General features: G+C 45.1%; 1 protein-coding gene across 1 annotated transcript; it reads right to left on the bottom strand.

Moving 5' to 3' along the window:
• Positions 1-2,766: 2,766 nt before the first annotated feature.
• Positions 2,767-19,645, bottom strand: RNPEPL1 (arginyl aminopeptidase like 1). The gene is made up of 11 exons (XM_069974574.1): positions 18,309-19,645; positions 16,763-16,903; positions 12,080-12,231; positions 10,133-10,249; positions 8,809-9,044; positions 6,463-6,576; positions 5,553-5,665; positions 5,363-5,471; positions 5,064-5,291; positions 3,799-3,941; positions 2,767-3,674 (listed from the first exon to the last, which is right to left on the bottom strand). Exons 1-11 carry the CDS (start codon positions 19,287-19,289, stop codon positions 3,432-3,434), a joined length of 2,577 nt encoding a protein of 858 aa, XP_069830675.1. The 5' UTR covers positions 19,290-19,645; the 3' UTR covers positions 2,767-3,431.
• Between the last annotated feature and the right edge of the window lie 397 nt (positions 19,646-20,042).

Genomic DNA, 20,042 nt, shown 5'->3' with positions numbered 1-20,042 from the left:
AAAAAAAAAGGCTCAAAACACTTTTTTTTTAAAATGTACTCAAACGTAGCTGATCTTAATTTTGTGTATAAAAAAAAAATGCGCTTTGACCCATTTTTTTTTTTTTTATAATGTAAGTCAATGGAAAAAGACATCAAGACGGATGCACACAAATGCATCAGTTTTTTCATCCGTTATTTTTTTTTTGCATAAAAGGATAAAAAGAAATAGATTGCAAAAATGTAATGTGAACCCAGTCTGACATAGATGTAAATCAACTAATTTAGGTCAAATGCCAAAAATCGCAAGGTCTGTAGCTGCAAGAACTCTAATGCAGAATCTTAATCCTCTTAGATCTGGCATGAACATTGAGGCAGTTTTTGCATGGAGAAGATCATTTGTAATAGCAAACACCTGAAGGTTTGTACTGTCCGTGCAGCCATTTCTTAACCCTTTAAAGGACAGAGCCAATTTTCACTTTTGCACTTTGGTTTTTTTCCTCTTCATATTTGAAAAGGCCATAGAGCTTGCATTTAGTCACCTACAGCCCCACATGAGCCCTTATTTTTTGCACCACTAATTGTACTTCGCAATGAAAGAAAGCGGAAAAATATTTGCATATGAAAAAACAAAAAACTTTTTTTTTTATTTGGGAGAGGGGTTTCATATTTATGCCATTTGTCATATGGTAAAACTGATATGGTATTCCATGTTCCTCAAGTCACTACGATTAAAACGATTGGCAACTTATATAACTTTTAACTCAACTTGCTCTATTGCCATCTTTATAACTCTTATGTTTTAGTCTATGTGTGAGGTGTCATTTTTTTGTATCATGATCTGTATTTTCTATCGCTACCTTGCTTGTGTATAGGAGACTTTTTTTTTACAATTTTTTTGGATTTGATGAGACCAAAAATCAGCAATTTTGCGTTTATGCTGCCTTTCACTGTGCGAGATTAGGAATGCCATGATTTAACGATTCCAAATATGTTTATGTATTTATTTTTATTTATAAAATGGGAAAAGGGGGGCGGTTTAAACTTTTACTATAGGATAGGATTTTTGGGACAGTAATTTGAAGTCCCTCTGGGGGACATCTATAATAACAGTGTTGTTGTTTCAGAGAGATCAATACAATACACATGTACAGCCTTGATCCATGAGATCAGTGCTCGATTACAACGGGCTGCTGGAGCCCATTGTAATAGAGTGCTTAGCCAGGATCAGCAATCCATCCACTACACCACCACAGATGGGAATGTATGGCCATTTAAATGCAGCTGTCAGTTTTGACAGCACCATTTAAGTGTCTAATTAGCGGGAGGGGTGATCGGCCTGCACCTACTATCAAGGACCTATTCCACGGGCCGATGGGGGCCCGATCAAAAATGTTAATGAGTGCTAAATCGGCGCTCGTTTACTGGGCCTATTACATGGCACAATAATTGTTTAGCATGGGCTGCAGGGACATAGTTACAGATGTCCTTGCAGCCCTTGTTTAAACACCATACTTTACCTAAACATGTCGCAGGGCTTCTCCTGCGCTCCTTCTTCCTCCTGGTCCCGCACGCAGCAGCTTCGGAGCGGCCTGTCTGAGCTGACGGACCACTCAGCCAATCACTGGCTGCGGCGGTCCCAGACAGTGATTGGCTGAGCGGTCTGTCAGCTGAGACAGGCTGCTGCGCACGGGATCGGGAGTAAGAAGGAACGCAGGAAAAGACTTGCAACATGTTTAAATAAAGTAAGGTGCTTATGGCCGCCCGCCGCTATTACACGTAGCGATGCGCGGTCGGTGCTTGACAATTATAGGTCCAAACCTATATCAACGATCAGCTGATGTGTTTATTATACATAAGGATAATCGGACGGATAGGGCCGATTATCGTTCTGTGTGATAGTACCTTTAGTCACAGTCCCTGGCTGCTGATACCAGCTGGGAGTGTGGCGGTTCAGAGCGGAGTCTCGGCATGACCCCTTTCTGATGGGTACGTGATTGGTCCTTAAGAGGTTAATAGTCTGATTTCCAAAAGGGATGGAACAGGGTAAGGCTAAATTCACACCACGTATGGCATAAAAAAAACCAAAAAAAACATGCAGACAAGACTACGCCTATATAGTTTAATGTGTCTGCCATCACGTATAGCACACTGTTGAAACCACACTGGAAATTTTTTTTTTTTTTGCATTTGCTTGTGAATTGAACCTTATAACTACAGCCATACTGAGTAAAAGTTATCTTTTATCCCAACATCACACTAAAACAATTTTAAAATTGTAACTATGCACCAAAGGCATTTAACAAAATTAAAAATCTCATAAAATATGACACCTCAAAGTCAGTGCAGGTTTAAGAATAGGAAAAACAAAAACAAAAAACAAATCTGCACTCGCTGGCATTTTGCATCAATCTGGTTTTTATATCTACTTTGTGTCCGACCACAAAAATTTAGTAAATTCCACACTGGTTGCAATTGGAGACCCAAGAACACGCTAAATGTTAAAGGGGTAGTCCACCCCAAATTTTTTTTCTTTCACATCAACTGGTGCCATAAATGTGTTATCTACTTCTATTTAAAAATCCCAAGCCTTCCAGTACTTATCAGCTGCTGTATGTCCTGCAGGAAGTGGATTATTTCCACTCTGGTTTTCTATGAGGAATTGCTACTACTCAGGACAGTTCCTGACATGGACAGAGGTGGCAGCAGAGAGCACTGTGTCACATTGGAAATAATACACCACTTCCTGCAGGATATACAGCAGCTGATAAGTACTGGAAAACTTGAGTTTTTTTTTTTTAAGTTGCAAATCTCTGGCACCGGTTGTTTTGAAATATAAATAAAATTTGGTGAACAAACCCTTTAAATAAAAAAGGTATGGGAAAAAATGCTAAGCAAAACACCTTAGGCTGTGATCAATCACTTTCAACAGTGAAAAGAAGATTTAATAATAGGGATGGGCTAGGTAACATTCGATCTGTCACCTGCAGTCATTTGCTGTAGTCTGACGGGTAGGCTACATGGTAAACAAATTACTTAGGCCATTGAGTAAAGATAAGGCTTGTGTGCAGGACCACCCCCCCTTTGCTATATTTCCAGAGAGGTACTGTCTCTTGGGTTACGTCCAGCAAAGTATATTGTAGAGCCCTAGCCTCAGATGGAAAATGCATAGATGTTTGGTGAATGATTTCCAGACAACCTACTGCAGGCTTAACACAAAACAATCTATATCCACCACTTGGCACCTTTGCCCAGGAACGGCTTGCTATACATCATGCCATCATTGGGCTGAGTGGTTATCCCACCTGAGCATTGTTGGGTGGGTATATAGCGTATTGCTTCAACCACCCCAGTGCAAAAGAAAAACGTCCTCCTCCCTTGTCGAGTCTGAGAACGGCACAGCCTGGGTGAATAAAAAGCTGCTTAATGCAGGTATCCTTGTCGTAAGCCCGGTCAGGCTGTCACATTCACGTCCCTGAGAGAGGAGGAGCCTTGTGTACAGAGCTCAGTGGACAGGACAGGTAACGCGGCGTCCGGCTGCACCACAGAACCTCCCTGAGCCAAAATCTGTTGGATAGTTTTACGGAGATTGGGATGTAAACGTCCGTGTGTCTGACAGAAGATCTCTAGGGCGCAAGATTTCAGTGGTCCAGCACTGAGGTCTTCATAAAGAGGGATGGTATACATCCTAGATGTCTGGCAGAACATAAAACAGAAAAAAAGAGAAATTAACATAACCTTCAAAAACATACAGAAAAAAAACATAACACTTTAAGGCCCCCACCACCACTCTTTTACAAAAGACAAATAGGACACTAACTTGGCATAGAAGAAAGTGACGAACTCGTGGCAAGTCTGGCTGGAAGTTGTTCCGCACCACAATCTGCAGCCAGCGGATACGTATCTCTGTGTTCATAGTAGCTAGATCAGCAGAATAGCAGAGTGACAGCTGCAGCATAACTTCTGAAGAAAAAGAACAACAAAATAAAAAATAAATAAAAAAAAGAGCCAAACCATTAGGGCCCTATTCCACAGGACGATTATCGTTTGCATAATCGTTAACGATTAACGATCTCAAACGACCGCTATTGCGAAAGACCTGAAAACGTTCACTCATTTCCATGGAACGATAATCGTTACTTATGATCGTAATTGCGATCGTTTTTCTTTGCGCTATTTATTCGCTATTGCGTTCGTATCTATTGCGAACGACTGAACGATGTCTTATTCAATGCGAACGTTTGCGAACGAGCAACGATAAAAATAGGTCCAGGTCATATAAAGCGATCAACGATTTCTCGTTCGGTCGTTAATCGTTAACTGCATTTCAACCGAACGATTATCGTTTAGATTCGAATGATTTAACGATAATCTGAACGATAATCGTCTGGTGGAATAGGGCCCTTAAACAAAGCTTTCATTTAAAATGTCGTATTCTTTTTTTTTTTTGCAGAAATCGATAGTCCAGGCGATTTTAAGAAACTTTGTAATTGGGTTTATTAGGCAAATATGCCATTATCTGCATAAAAAAAAAAAAAAGACTTTCCCAAGGTCCCCCCCCCCCCTCTCTCTCATTCACTGCTCATTATCAGGAAATCTCGACTCTTTTACATCAGACGAGCCCTGTGTAACCTATGGAGAGGGGGGTGGAGGGAGATTAGTCGCCAGCAGAGAGCAGAGAACAAAGGATTACATAGTGGGAGCTGTGTGAAAGCCGGTATTCAGAGGTCAGTGCTGACTTCAGAGGAGATAGCCCGGTGATGTAGCTGTAAATTAACTCTTTGTTGTCCTGTTTTGGTGCCTCATCTCCCTCCACCCCTCCACTCTCCATAAGAGAACCATGAAGACCGGGGGGAGAGCTTCAAACTGCTTTCTCATGATAAAAATGCATTTTTTTCAGCTAATAAACCCAATTACAAAGTTTCTAAAAATCATCTGTACTATTGATTTCTGCTAAAAAAAAAAATGTAAACGACAGTGACACTTTAAGAGGGAAAATAGGAAAATACTGTATTTTTCTTACTGGACAGTTTCAAAATTTCAACTAATTCTTATTGGCATAAAACATATATAAGATGCAGTCACCTGGCCTCAATGGGGATTGATCTAAAAGCTTGTCCAAAAAGAGCACTGTCTGGAAAGTTTGCCAGTCTGCGATATTGGCAAAGTTGGCAGCAGCTTCAATGTCCAAAGGTTCGGTCATCCATAGTTCACTCAAAGCTTCCACAGGTGAAGTGAACATAGATCCCTGAGAAAGATCTGGCTGGGTCAATGGAGGCCCTGGGGCATTAAGCCAGCGCTCAAACTCCAGGCCTGGTGGGGAAACAGATTGTGAGGACCTGGCAATTATAAGGCAGGTAACACTAGAATGCTGTGTTACTCACCCTCGCTGCACGCTGTTCTCTCTCCCCTCAAATGGGGGAAAAAGCCGAGATAAGACTCCAGCAGATCATGAGCTACAACACTGCGGAACTTAAATTTCTCAATGTAATCCTGCAAAGGAGAACGACCATAAAATTACCGATGAAACAATAACAATAGATCAAAGAAATAGAAGATGTTAAATTAGGCTACCCTGAGGAAGGCGTCAAAGTTATCTTGGTCTCCGCATAACTGGGACAGGTAGTGCACAAAGCAGAAGCCCTTCTCATATGTGAACAGATTCATGAGGTTACTAGGGTTCACACCTGTGGAAAAACAAACGGCCTTTATATAAACCAGCAAGATCTTCACTGAGGACGGAAAAAAAAAAAAAAGTTAATAGCATACAAATGCTGTAATTTTGGCTATGCTAGTCAGCTTTAACAGCTTCCACCTTAAAGGGTAGATGTTATACGAAAACGACTTATTGTTTAAATATTGATTTTGAATTAAACATAATTTTTAAGAATTTTTGGTGACATTTTATTTAATTTTCCATTTTTCTATCATTATAAAATAATCCTGATATCTTGCAGTTTTCATTCTCACTAGTGGGGCTAAAACTAAGCTGAGGCTTCCTGTTGTGTCTGTGGTGATAAGACACTAGTCGATAGAGGAGACAACGCCAGCTCCCTGTGGAATGATCTTTTCATCACAAGGGGACAAAGTCTGTCTTTTGTCGTCTATGTCCATGAGTCTTGCTGTAAAGCGTATCACTACGTGCTGTTAAAAACAGCTCAGGCAAGATGGCGACCCCCATAACAATGTACAAAAAGAGAAAGAAATTAACAGTCAGAAAATAAAAATGGATTAAAATAGAAGACCAATTTTCATATCTGACTGTTATCAGAAAGGAAAATTTAGGCGACACATTCCTTAAACCCCTTCCCGCATAAGGATGTGCCAGCACATCCTGCAGTGGGTGGGGGAATTCATAGAGGGGTCACACTCTACACCGTGCGGAGGAGCGAGCCTTGTGGCTTACATTATAAAGCAAATATATATGTCTATACTAATTATACCTGTCCTGTAGCCCTAATAAAATTCTCCCATAGACTCTTACCTGCATCCAGTTTAGCCTGCAGTCGGCTGAACGGTGTATCCTGACCCAGTATTCTAATCTGTCTGTGCAGCGCTTCCAGGCGAAAGGTGGTCTCCAGGCATGTGAATGACGCACCTGACACACAGAATATGGGACACTGGGTTCACACATTTTAAAAGAACAACAAGGGGGGGGGGGGGGGAAGTTATCAAACATGGTGTAAAGTAAAACTGGCTCAGTTGCCCCTAGCAACCAATCAGATTCCACCTTTCATTTTCCAAAGAGTCTGTGAGGAATGAAAGGTGGAATCTGATTGGTTGCTAGGGGCAACTGAGCCAGTTTCACTTTACACCATGTTTGATAAATCTCCCCCAAGGTCTAAGTATACAAAATGTATTAAATTGGTCATAATTGTTAAATGAAAACTAGAAGACTTTGCTATGGCCATGTTTTCTTTCCGCTTTTTATTTTTTAATATGACGTCCGTCATTGGGCAGTGGGCGGCCGTCATTCCATTGACTTCAATTAAAATGCAGTAATAAAGTTATTTTAAGAAAAAGCAGATGCCTTTTCTCTTTCTTTTTTTTCCTACTCCGTGTGAACATACCCTATAGGTGAGATAGGTACCATGGGAAAAATTATGCCACACAAAAAGCAGATTCAGGCTATGTTCTCACACCGTATTTTACTCTGTATTATTCAATCAAAACCAGGAGTGAATCGAAAACACAGAAAGGCTATGGTCACACACTGCTGACATTGAGTGGATGGCCGTCATTTAATGGCAAATAATTACCATTATTTTAAAACTGCCATTGTTTTGAAAGAAAAAAAACGTTATTTGCCATTAAATGACGGCCCATCTACTTAAAGGGGTTATCCAGCACTATAAAAACATGGCCACTTTTCCCGCTCTCTTGTCTCCAGTTCAGGTGTGGTTTGCAATTAAGCTCCATTTACTTCAATAGAACTGAGTTTGAAACCCCACCCAATCTGGAGACAAGAGAGGGGAAATTGGCCATGTTTTTGTAGTGCTGGATAACCCCTTTAAAGGACAAGTGCCATGAAAAACTTTTTCCCAGTAATTGAAGCACATTACAAAGTTATATAACTCTGTAATGTGCTTCAATCACCTATCTGCCCCCCTTCCCTGTCTTTTCCCCCCTCCACCCCCCACCAGGAAGTGTCCTAACTCACACAGACCTAATTACTGTCGTCACCAGGCAGCTCCTTCTTGTGAGGATGAGTCATCAGCAGGAAGGCTGGTCTAGGTCCTGTTACAGCAGCCCCCCTCCCCAGTCCAAGTGATGGCTTGCAGTTGTTCATCTAATGGGAGCTGAGCAAGCTGAGTCACCTGACAAGGCAGGGGAGGGGGGAGGCTAGTGTAACAGGAGAAGGAGCTGAGGGTGGTATTACACGGAACGATCAATTGAAAAATCGTTAAATTGTTCGGATTTCAACAATAATCGTTTTGTGTAATAGCAGGCAACGATTAAACGACCAACGAGAAATCGTTGATCGTTTAATAGGATCCGGACCTATTTTTATCGTTTGATCGTTCGCACAACGTTCGGTGGAATAAGAATTCACAGCTGAGGCGTACGCAATAGCGACGACTAAACGACGGCAAGAACGATCATGAATAACGATCATCGTTCCATGTACTTGGGCGAACGATTTCAGGTAGTTTGCCTTAGCTGTCGTTTAAGATCGTTTATCGTCGGAAAATCGCTTGGTGTAATAGTACCCTGAGAGAAGAGCTTGGTGACGGTGACGACAGTAATTAGGTCTGTGTGAGTTAGGGCCCTATTCCACCGGACGATTATCGTTCGCATAATTGTTAACGATTTCAAACGACCGCTATTGCGAAAGACCTGAAAACGTTCACTCATTTCCATGGAACGATAATTGTTACTTATGATCGTAATTTCCATCGTTTTTTTCTTCGCTATTTATTCGCTATTGCGTTCGTATCTACTGCAAACGACCGAACGATGTCTTATTCAATGCGAACGATTTGCGATTGAGCAAGGATAAAAATAGGTCCAGGTCTTATAAAGCTATCAACGATTTCTCGTTCGGTCGTTAATCGTTAACTGCATTTCAACCGAACGATTATCGTTTAGATTCGAACGTCTATAATCGTCCGGTGGAATAGGGCCCTTAGGACACATCCTGGTGGGGGGTGGAGGGGGGAAAAAGACAGGGAAGGGAGGCAGATAGGTTATATAACTTTGTAATGTGCTTCAATTACTGGGAAAAAGTTTTTCATGGCACTTGTCCTTTAATTTCAGCGGTGTGTGCCCAGAGCAAGAATACTGTGTAGGAGCATAGCCTTATAATGAAAACATAGGGAAGTTTACTCACCATACACCAGAGTGGTGATGCGGCGCTGGGCGTAGGTCGCCAAGCCTTCACTCAGCCACATTTCTTCCCAGCTGGCATTTGTCACTGCGTTCCCAAACCAGCCGTGTGCAATTTCATGAATAACATCAATCAGAAGGAAATCCTCACTGTCCAGTATGGAGCAGATGACGAATGTCAGGCAGGGATTTTCCATGGCTACTATGGGAAAGGATGGGGGCAGGAAGACTATATCGTACCTAGAATGAAGGAAGGGAAGGACAATCGTTGAGAGGCTGAAAAGGGGGTGACCTGAGGAAAATTGGTTCTACGGGAAACATTCATGAAGGAAAAAATAACAGAAATAATTTTATTGTGCAGAAAAACAAAACAAAAAACAAAACAGAGCCATTCTATAGAAATTTTAGAATAACCCATACAGACATGTGTCCTTAAAGTGACACTGTCACCCCTTTGTGCATTCTGACATCTCTACACAGGTATAAAGGGTAAATTTAGCTGTTTTCACACCTTATTTCATATCATACGTCATGGTGCTTGTTCAAGTAAAAAGTGTCCTTTTATCAACTGCAGATTGTATTGAGTGGGCGTGGTCTCGCAGCATTAGTGCCACTTATCCCCGCCCACAACGGCACAGTTGTCCCCGCCCCCTTGATGCCCATTGCTTGGCCGACAAAGGGGGTGGGGTCTAGATCTTTCGGCCAGCCTGTTCCAATGCCTGGCGAGGGGGCGGGGCTAACTGTGGCATTGTGGGCGGGCTAAGTGGTGCTAATGCCGAGAGGCCCCGCCCACCTAACACAATCTGCAGTTGATAAAAGATTACTTTTTACTTGAACAAGCACCATGACGTATGATATAAAATAAGGTATGAAAAACACTAAATTTACCCTTTACACCTGTGTAGAGAAGTCAGAATGCAAAAAGGAGGTGACAGTGTCACTTTAAAGTGGAAATATCAGCAGGGTAGACGAATCTATCCTGCTGATAGCCCCCTACAGAGCACAGGACACTGAGGAGAAAGGTATGTCTCTTACCTTCCTCCTTGGTGCTGTTAGCAGTTTAATCCTCAGTTTGGCGCACTGGCCCGCCCACTCCATTGATTATCATTAGTAATGGGCGGGCTCACACTCTGGGGGTGGGGCAATGCTCCTAACGGTGCTCCGGACAGAGGATTAGACTGCTAACAGCACAGGAACGGCTGTAGTTTATTAGGGTTTTCATGTGTTCACGTCATGTCTAAAGACAAAAACCTTGGCATATATTGATCTTATGCTCAGCTGTGATTTAGCTGCACAGATTCTTAACCTTTGTGTCCGTGCTGTCTCACCTTCCCCAGATGTAAGGGCCGTACAAACTCTCCGCAGCTTGAAGCCACTGTTCTACCCGGCCTGCTAATTTCCCCACAGCCAAAGGCAGCACGCAAGGTTCAGCCCACACTCGGCTTCTGTGAGAAATAAAAATTAAAATGAATGTCGGAGTATTTCAGGTGACCACAGAAAGTTAAAGAGACTCAGGTTCAGCAGGTTTAGGCAGTCCTATCTCAGGGTAGCATAACCTAGAGAAGCTTTACAGAATGATGTATCACATTGTTCTGTTCAGCTGATCCAGAGATCTCCTCCTGAATAACATGGACAATAAGTAGTCCTCTCCATTATGTGCATGAGCCCAGTAGTCCTGGATATTTATGAGAAGCAGAAAACTCCGCCCATCAGCTGCTGATTGGCAGTTATATATCCATGCTGTGTATAGGCAGTTAACTGTCAATCAGCAGCTGGAGTGCGGGGGGAGGGATATGGCAAGAATCCTATTCTCCTGCATAATAGGAGAACGGATGAATTTCATCTGTTTTTTGCATCCGTTTTACCATAAACATATATGTTAAACGGATTGCAAAAACGCAGTGTGAACTCAGCCTAATAGGTCATGTTTTAAATGAACGATTAGCCGACACGCACAGTGCACCTAAAATCCCAATAACTATAGCGATGGTCTGCAGCCTACCTGGACGATCGTTCAGGCAAACGCCTACCCCCCCCCCCCCCCGCCCCCCCGCCCCCCCGCTGTTGGTGCTTGTAATTGTGACGATAGCGAGTGAGGAACGAGGAGCAAGTGAGCGTTGACTTGACAGATCTGCGCTCGCTTGCTCCTAATATCGGGCCATGTAAAAGGGCCCTAAGTCAGCATACAGAGATAGCCGGCAGTCACCAATAAGCACTGCCCATTGGACCGCAAAGTCTGTAAATAAGATTCAAGTTGTACTGAATATTTCCTCTAAACATTAAATAATCGATCTTCTAATCTTCTCCTGCTCTATAACATGTTCCTGGTGGACCAGACTGCTTATTAAACTTCATGTCCATGGCTCCCTTTAAAGTGACTGTCACCCCCTTTGTGCATTCTGACTTCTCTACACAGGTGTAAAGGGTAAATTTAGCGTTTTTCATACCTTATTTCATATCATATGTCATGGTGCTTGTTCAAGTAAAAAGTGTCCTTTTATCAACTGCAGATTGTATTAAGTGGGCGTGGCCTCGCGGCATTAGCGCCACTTACCCCGCCCACAACGTTGGTCCTGCCCCCTTGACGCCCATTGGTTGTCCAACGTAAAGGGGGTGGGGTCTAGATCTTTCGGCCAGCCTGTTCCAATGGCCTGCGAGGGGGCGGGGCAAACTGACATTGTGGGCGGGGCTAAGCGATGCTAATGCCGCGAGGCCCCGCCCGCTTAACACATTCTACAGTTGATAAAAGATGACTTTTTACTTGAACAAGCACCATGACGTATGATATAAAATAAGGTATGAAAAGCGCTAAATTTACCCTTTAAACCTGTGTAGAGATGTCAGAATGCAAAAAGGAGGTGACAGTGTCACTTTAAGGATTGTTATAAATGGGAATCTGTCACTAGATGTACACCCCCTAAATGAGGGCAGCATAAACTAGTGACAGAAATGCTGAATGCAGATCAGGATATTACTTACATCATTGTGTTCAGCCGTTCTCCTAATATGCAGGAGAATAGAATTCTTACCACACCCCTCCCCCTGCCCTTCAGCTGCTGAGTGACAGTTGACTGTCTATACACAGCATGGATAGATAACTGCCAATCAGCAGCTGGTGTGCAGGGTTTTCTGCTACCCATGAATATCCAGGACTACTGGGCTCATGCACATAATGGAGTGGACTACTTACTGTCCATGAGATAGGTCAGGAAAAATCTACTGACAGTCGATTTAAAAGAAACTTACTGTAATATCTAAGACAAACTGGCTCTTACCTAGGGCCTATATCAGCTGGAAGAAGATGACCTGCCGTTAGGGCTACTAAATAAGCAGGAACAGGATGTTCCATGTAGAAGTGAAAGATGCCCATCTCTTCTATATAGTAGCTATGAGTGCAGCTCATGAGAACCCGAATTCCAGCAGGCGCCTGGAAAACATAAACAGACAAGTGGCCACATTGCACACACAAGGCTTAGGTCTATCCTCTGTGTAAAACCAGTAATACTACCTTAAAAGGACAACTCCGGCCAAAAGTATTTTTTGATATGTTATTTCTTATGGAAAGTTAGACAAATTCCTAATGTACATTAATTATGGGAAATGCTCATATACTGCTATTTCCCTTAATTTAGTAGATCAGGGAGACTTCAATTTCTCTCTAAAGAAAAAAACGTGACGCCACGAACTGGGGTGTAATTCCTATGGAGTGGCCAGCAGGGGGCGCAGTATATATAGAATCCTATGGACTTTATTGAAGTCTATGGGAGATGTAATGTGTAATGTAATGTAATCTACACTTTATTGATAGACTATGTTTATGGGATAATTTGGGGAGCAAGGACATTTGCTCCCCAAATGGAAGGCACCGTGCAGGGAGGGGGGTGGTATCTAACTACCTCCCCCCTCCCTGCTCGGTGCAGTGGGACAGAAAGACAATACTACTACTCCCATCATCTGCTCATAGTATGTGCAGATGATGGGAGAAGTAGTGCCAGGGAGACCCCCAGCACCAAGCCCTCACCACCAACCCCACACCCGCCAAGCTCACAGATCTGGCCCCCCCCACACACACAACGGCCGCACAGCTGCCGCCCCCCGCCGCGCTCACAGATCTGGCACCCAGTCACCCCACATATCGGCCGCCGCCGGTAAACTGCCAGCCCATCACCCACTCTCCCTGCCTCCCCCACCACCGCACAACTCACTTCCCTTCCGGTGCAGGTATCGGACTGCCAGAATATTGCCGCCTCCGCGTCCTGCTGATTCGCTTCTGGGTGACATCAGGAAGCGAATCGGCAGGACGTGGGGACGGCAGTACTCTGGCAGTCCAATACCGGCAGCGGCCGCTGTGTGGGGTGACTGGGGGCCAGATCTGTGAGGGCGGCGGCGGAAGCGGTGCGGCCGCTGTGTGTGGGGGGGCCAGATCTGTGAGCCCGGCGGCGGCGAGGGTGGCAGCTGTGCGGCTGCTGTGTGTGTATGGGGCCAGATCTGCGAGCGCGGCGGGGGGCGGCAGCTGTGCGGCCGCTGTGTGTGTGAGGGGCCAGATTTGTGAGCATGGCGGCGGTGGGCGTGGGGTGGGTGGTGAGGGCTTGGTGCTGGGGGTCTCCCTGGCACTACTTCTCCCATCATCTGCTCATACTATGAGCAAATGATGGGAGGAGTAGTAGTGTCTTTCTGTCCCACTGCACCGAGCAGGGAGGGGGGAGGTAGTTAGATGCACTGGCACCTCTCTCCCTCCCTGCTCGGTGCCTTCAGTTTGGGGAGCAAATGTCCTTGCTCCCCAAATTATCCCATAAACATAGTCTTTCAATAAAGTGTAGATTACATTACATCTCCCATAGACTTCAATAAAGTCCATAGGCTTCTATATATATACTGCGCCCCCTGCTGGCCACTCCATAGGAATTACATCCCGGTTCGTGACATGGCGTTTTTTTTTTTTTTTTTAGAGAAATTGAAGTCTCCCTGATCTACTAAATTAAGGGAAATAGCAGTATATGAGCACTCCCCATAATTAATGTACATTTGGAATTTGTCTAACTTTCCATTAGAAATAACATATCAAAAAATACTTTTGGCCGAACTTCTCCTTTAAGACACTGTCAGACAATTATGTATGGACTTCAGATCCTTCTCATATGAAACGACTGATGCAACACCTGGACACACACTAATACTTGCCTACTTTGAATGTCGATTACGTACTTATGGTTCAATATTGTCATATTTCTCCATTTAAAGGGGTAGTTCACCAAAATGTTTTTCTTTCAAGTCAACTACTGCCAGAAAGTGCCAGAGATTTGTAATTTACTTCTATTTAAAAATCTCCAGTCTTCCAGTACTTATCAACTGCTGTATGTCCTGCAGGAAGTGGTGTATTCTTTCCAGTCTGACACAGTGCTCTCAGCTGCCTCCTCTGTCCATGTCAGGAACTGTCCAGAGCAAAATAGGTTTACAATGGGGATTTGCTACTGCTCTGGACAGTTCCTGACATGGACATAGGTGGCAGCAGAGAGCACTGTGTCAGACTGGATAGAATACACCACTTCCTGCAGGACATACAGCAGCTGATAAGTACTGGAAGACTGGAGATTTTTAAATAGAAGTAAATTACAAATCTCTGGCACTTTCTGGCAACATTTAAAGTCAATGTGTAGCTGTTTCCTTTAAAAAAAATCATAAACGAAAACAAACTTTTGACGTTGTGGAGGCATGTCATAGGTTTTGATCATTTGGGGTCTAAACGTTCTGACACTAGATCGAGTAGGGAGAAGCGCATGCCTGAGCACTTCTCTTTCCACTTTCTATGCATGCGACAGTAGACAGTTCCATTGATGTACATTAGGAGCCTGTCCCTTGTCACATGCAGAGCTGGAAGGGAAACATACTTGGTGTACACTTCCCCCGGCTTATTCTGGAAATCTACGTACGGTCCCCTTGATCTCTTCTGTTCCTGTAAATATTCAGGAACCATAAGTGATCATACACACATTGCCTAGATGTCAGACAGACGCGTCATGTACCAGATGAAGACTGGAAACCAGCTAATCTGATGGCTCAGATACTGGACGACAGGCCAACTGGACTCAGGCCATGAAACTATCAGATATCAGCTGCATGACTGGGTGTATACCAGTAACCTAACATGAACATAAAACCTTTATTACATTACGTAAACAAGGCAAGAGAGCAGCAAAGAAAAAAATAGTATATACTGATAGGATGCAAACCAAGCACTTAAAGGGAATGTGTCAACTACATTTTCTTTTACTGATTAGAGTCAGATACTAAAAATTGATATTTTATTCCAATCTGTTTCTATTTTATGACTTAATTTTTTTTTTTATATCCTTTTAGTGTACATTGTTATGGGGGCAGCCATCTTGCCTGGGCTGTTTTTAACAGCACTTAGTGACATGCTTTACAGCAAAACTGATGGACATAGAAGACAATAGACAAGAGTCTCTCCCCTTGATATGAATGTGAAACATTACTTAGCATACTCTGTGACCTGTGAGGAGGTCATTCCACAGTCACATGACGCTGCAATGCTGTGCAGATCCCTTTACAGCAGCCTCCTCTTATCAACAGACATAACAGAATGTCCCGGCTTAGTTTTAACCCCAGTGGTAGGAATGGAAACTGCAAGATATCAGGATTATTTTATAATATAAATAGAAAAAAGAAAAATTAGGGGAAAAAAACGTCACCAAAAATCCCTAAAAAATATATGTTTACCATAAAAACATTTAACCAATAAGTCATTTTCTGATGACACATTCTCTTTAAATGTTTGCCAGACGTGGGTCTCACTTCCGGGAGCTACACCTATTTTGAAATCAACAGCCCCCTGGGCGCCTCCAGCTTTTTTTAGTGTTAGAAATAGCCACAATGAGGGGGTTGCCACATCAGTTTAAAGAATGGACAAGGGGTGAGAAGCCCTGGAGGACAGCTCACACAGGCTGGAGAGAGAGAAGAGAGCACACAAAAGGTAATTTAGAGGGGAGAATCATATAGCCCAGGCAGACTGATATACTTTTGTCAGAGTTTCATTCACATTCTTTCCCTTACTATACTATGGAGTGGGTGGTCGTAGACAGGGACTGACCATTATCTGTTTGCTCAGTTACTTGCTCTATAACATTCTTCCCACAGATCAAAGTTTAACACGATAGGGAGTAAATGGAAACCTACCTACAACTTTCAGACTGTCTTTATGTCAATGTACAAAGGTGAACAGGAAGCTGCCTTTTCTCCATAAAACAACGTCCAGCAGAAGCTGCGGTATGTTATAATGTACACTGTACTATAGGTTATTAATGAAGACCTGTCATATCAAAATTTTAAAACAACTGCCTGGTTTGGTTACATTAAAGAGGTACTCTGTTTTCTTCAAATCAACTGTTTCAAAAAAAAAATATTTATATAGATTTGTAATTTACTTCTATTTAAAAATCTCCAGTCTTCCAGTATTTATCAGCTGCTGTATGTCCTGCAGGAAGTGATGTATTCTTTCCAGTCTGCACAATGCTCTCTGCTGCCACCTCTGTCCATGTCAGGAACTGTCCAGTGCAGCAGCAAAACCCCATAGAAAACTTCTCCTGCTCTGGACAGTTCCTGACATGGACAGAGGTGGCAGCAGAGAGCACTGTGTCAGACTGGAAAGAAAACACCACTTCCTGCAGGACATTCTGCAGCTGGTAAGTACTGAAAGAATTGAGATTTTTTTTTTTTTTTTTAGAAGTAAATTACAAATCTCTGGCACCAGATGATTTGAATGATTTTTTTTGTTAATGATAGAAAAAAATTCTACAAAATGTATTCATACACCCAGGCCGAAGCCTTGTGCTCCTACATAATTACAGACCCGGTGGAGGGGGCAGTCATTATGGCATAAATGTAGAATATACAGTGAGGCCGCTAGGGCACACACACCTGGCTTTGGAGATACAACGTACCTTGACCGAAGCCGAGTAAGTACACTTTACAGCTGGTGTATCAAAGCAGGGGAAGAAGGAACGGTTGCACACAGAGTGTCCTTGAGTGAACACAAACAAGTCTGAGCTTCCATAGGAGTGTTCAGGGTCCAGCCACCATACCTGAAGAGGAAGATGAGATATAGAGGAGAATACAATGTGTCATAACAAGGGAAACACTCATCACACAGGGGAAATAACAATGACCTTTGTTTACGCTCTCAAAATAATAGACAAAACGTTAACGAGAAACTGATTGCAGATTGTTATGTGCAACATTGTAGCTTGTGTGTAATGCTGGGAGGGTTATTCTGAGGTCAAGCTGCTAATGCAGTCACTGTGATTAAAGGGGTACTCCGGGCGGGGGTTATTTTTAGGGTTTGGCCGGGGAAGGGGTGGAAATAGAGGCCGCCGGTCACTTACCTCCCCGATTCCAGCACCAGGTCCCGGATCGTGCCGCCCTGTTCTCCTGTCCGGCCACCGTTTCCTGGTCTGAGCTGCCTTGAAACGTCACGTCTCAGGCCGCAGTTCAGACCAGGAAAAGGCAGGTGGACGGGAGAACGGGGCGGCACAATCCGGGACCCGGCGCTGGAACCGGGGAGGTAAGTGACCGGCGGCCTCTATTTCCACCCCTTCCCCGGCCATACCCTAAAAATAACCCCCGCCCGGAGTATCCCTTTAAAGGCCCTATTAGGCTCCATTCACACAGAGCAAAACAGTCGTAATTCCACAGCGGAGAATCCCGCCAGCCTCCCTGTCATAATGACAGTCAATGGTGTCCATTCTTCAGCGCAAAGAGACACAGAGGCGCAGGAGCCTCCCATTGACTGTCATTATGCCAAGGAGGCTAGCAAGATTCTCCGCCGCGGAATTACGCCTGTTTTGCTCCATATGAATGGAGCCTTACACTGATCATTGTCTTTCAACGGGCTGAAACGCAAACGATCAGCCTAGCAACCATCTATGGGCTGCATGTATGTCTTTCAACGGGCTGAAACGCAAACGATCAGCCTAGCAACCATCTATGGGCTGCATGTATGATCTGACGATCGCCTGTGCAGCCCCCTAGGCTCCATTCTATGCTTAGGCAGATTCTGCCGCTCGCCTGGACGGCACAATCTGCCTGAACCTAAAATGGAGCCTATGGGACTGGCAGAACTTAAAGCGGGGGGCATGGAATCCACTGGAAGTTATCTGTGCAGTTTTCATAGTATGCGCATACCCTAACCCTCCCAGCATTACAAAGAAGCTACAATGTTGCAGATACAGCCTGCCAGGGACTTGTTTACATCAGCTGTCTCAGAAGTGTGTGTGTGTGTGTGTGTGTGTTTGGGGGGGGGGGGTTGGGGCAGAGAGAAAGGCTCACACACAGATTTTTGTGTTTTCAGCAGAAAGCAGCAGCTGAGAAATGGGGGAAGTAGACTGAATGGATGATAACAAGTGAGGAATTCTTAGTCTCACCATGGCAACATATAAAAAGTTATGTTTGAGTGGAATACCCCTTAAAGCCACGCCACATAAGACTCACCGCAGGACCCTCTCCGGTGACGTAGTGTACGATGACCTGGAACGTCTCATTGGTTTGTAAAGTTTCAGGCACAGTGATGATAAGAGCGGAGCCGTAATCTGTAAACTCATCGACCCTAAAGTCCAAAGGGAAGCAGCAGATACAGCGAGAAGGCCCGGAGTCGCTGGCGTCGTGGATCCCACAAGGCTGGCTGAAAGTGCTAGGCAATTCCTCCATTCCAGGAACGTCCATGGATGGGAAGTGCGGCGGTGGCGGTGTATCTGCCGGAGCGAAACTGCTCTCCGGGGTGGGTGATAAGAGGGAATCGGGCGATAGGGTGTAACAAGAGGAAGAGGAGTGGAAGGACAGGTCGGCTGTGGGAGAATATGGGGCAGCTAAGGGATTGAGAGAGGTGCGACAGCCGGGTCTATGAGGGGAGGATGGAGCCTGGTGCCCATTTACAATGGGGGCAGCCAGAGAAGAAGAGGAAGAAGAAGCAGCAGTGTTATCTGTAGATAAGTGGTTACAGGATAGAGAGAGGTCCAGGGGCTCTGGGGTCACCAGGGGGGAGCTGCCATCCTGGGTCACACACCACAGCGGCGGGGGAGATGCGCCCCCTGCTGGCTCCTCAGTCCTCGGGCAGGCAGGGGCAGTGTGCGGGCAGGCCTGGCCGGAGCCTTGGGGCGCTCCATCCCCGGGGCTCCTCCCGTGCCGGCCTCCCCTCCTGCAGCGCACAGAACTAACTTTGACCACCGGGTGAGTGTCTAGAACTAATGCGGGGCCTCCGGGCACCAGCGGGCTGACCTCAAGCACCAAACAACCGGACAGGTCCCGGGTGTCCGGCCGCAGCTCCAGCCCCAGATGGAAGTGATGCAGGCGGTAGAGCTGGGAGCTGGAGGCCGACGCGGGGTCTGGAGGACCGGGGACAAACGGCTGCGGGGACTCCGGGTGCAGAGGGCGGCGGCAGCAGCAGAGCGCCGGGCACGGGGCAGCCGAGGACATAGCCGGGGGAGCAGCACCGGGAGCACCGGGACGCTATGTAAAATCCATCAGGGCCCCGAGAGGCCTAATCCGGGAGGAGCCGCAGTAAACACCGGCCGGCCCGGGACAGGAAGTGACAGAGCGGGGAGGCGAGGCTTGGCCCGGGTCAGCCCACCCGCTATTCAGGAACAGATCCGGGATGTGCTCGGGCTTCTCCCGCTAACGATAAACGTACACCGGCCATAACGTGCGGAACGGTACATTGTTGGCAGTGTAAGCGGTAACGGCAGCGACAGGGAACAAGTGACGTCTCCTATTCCTTGTCTGACCTCCAGGTGGCGCCATTGAGCTGACTTCCTTCCCTGATAGGTGTACAAGCATTGGGAATGTGGTGGCTTACTGGACTGCCGGAGTCATGTGACATTAACGGAGAAGTCCGGTGAAATTTTTATTAAAGTATTTTACTGACCCCAAAAGTTATACAAATCCCCAATATACACTTATTACGGGAAATGCTTATAAAGTGCTTTTTTCCCTGCACTTACTACAGCATCAAGGCTTCACTTCCTGGATAACATGATGATGTCACTTCCTGAATAACATGGTGATGTCACAACCCGACTCCCAGAGCTGTGCGGGCTGTGGCTGCTGGAGAGGATGATGGCAGGGGGATGCTCAGTGTCCCCCCAGTGCCCTGTGTCCCTCAGTGTCCCCCTGCCATCATCCTCTCCAGCAGCCACAGCCGCACAGCTCTGGGAGTCTGGTTGTGACATC

Source organism: Dendropsophus ebraccatus, chromosome 6 (genome assembly GCF_027789765.1).
Source record: "Dendropsophus ebraccatus isolate aDenEbr1 chromosome 6, aDenEbr1.pat, whole genome shotgun sequence".
NCBI classification, from domain to species: domain Eukaryota; kingdom Metazoa; phylum Chordata; class Amphibia; order Anura; family Hylidae; genus Dendropsophus; species Dendropsophus ebraccatus.
Note: the sequence above shows the minus strand (reverse complement) of the source record. Positions and strands in the feature narration are given on the sequence as shown.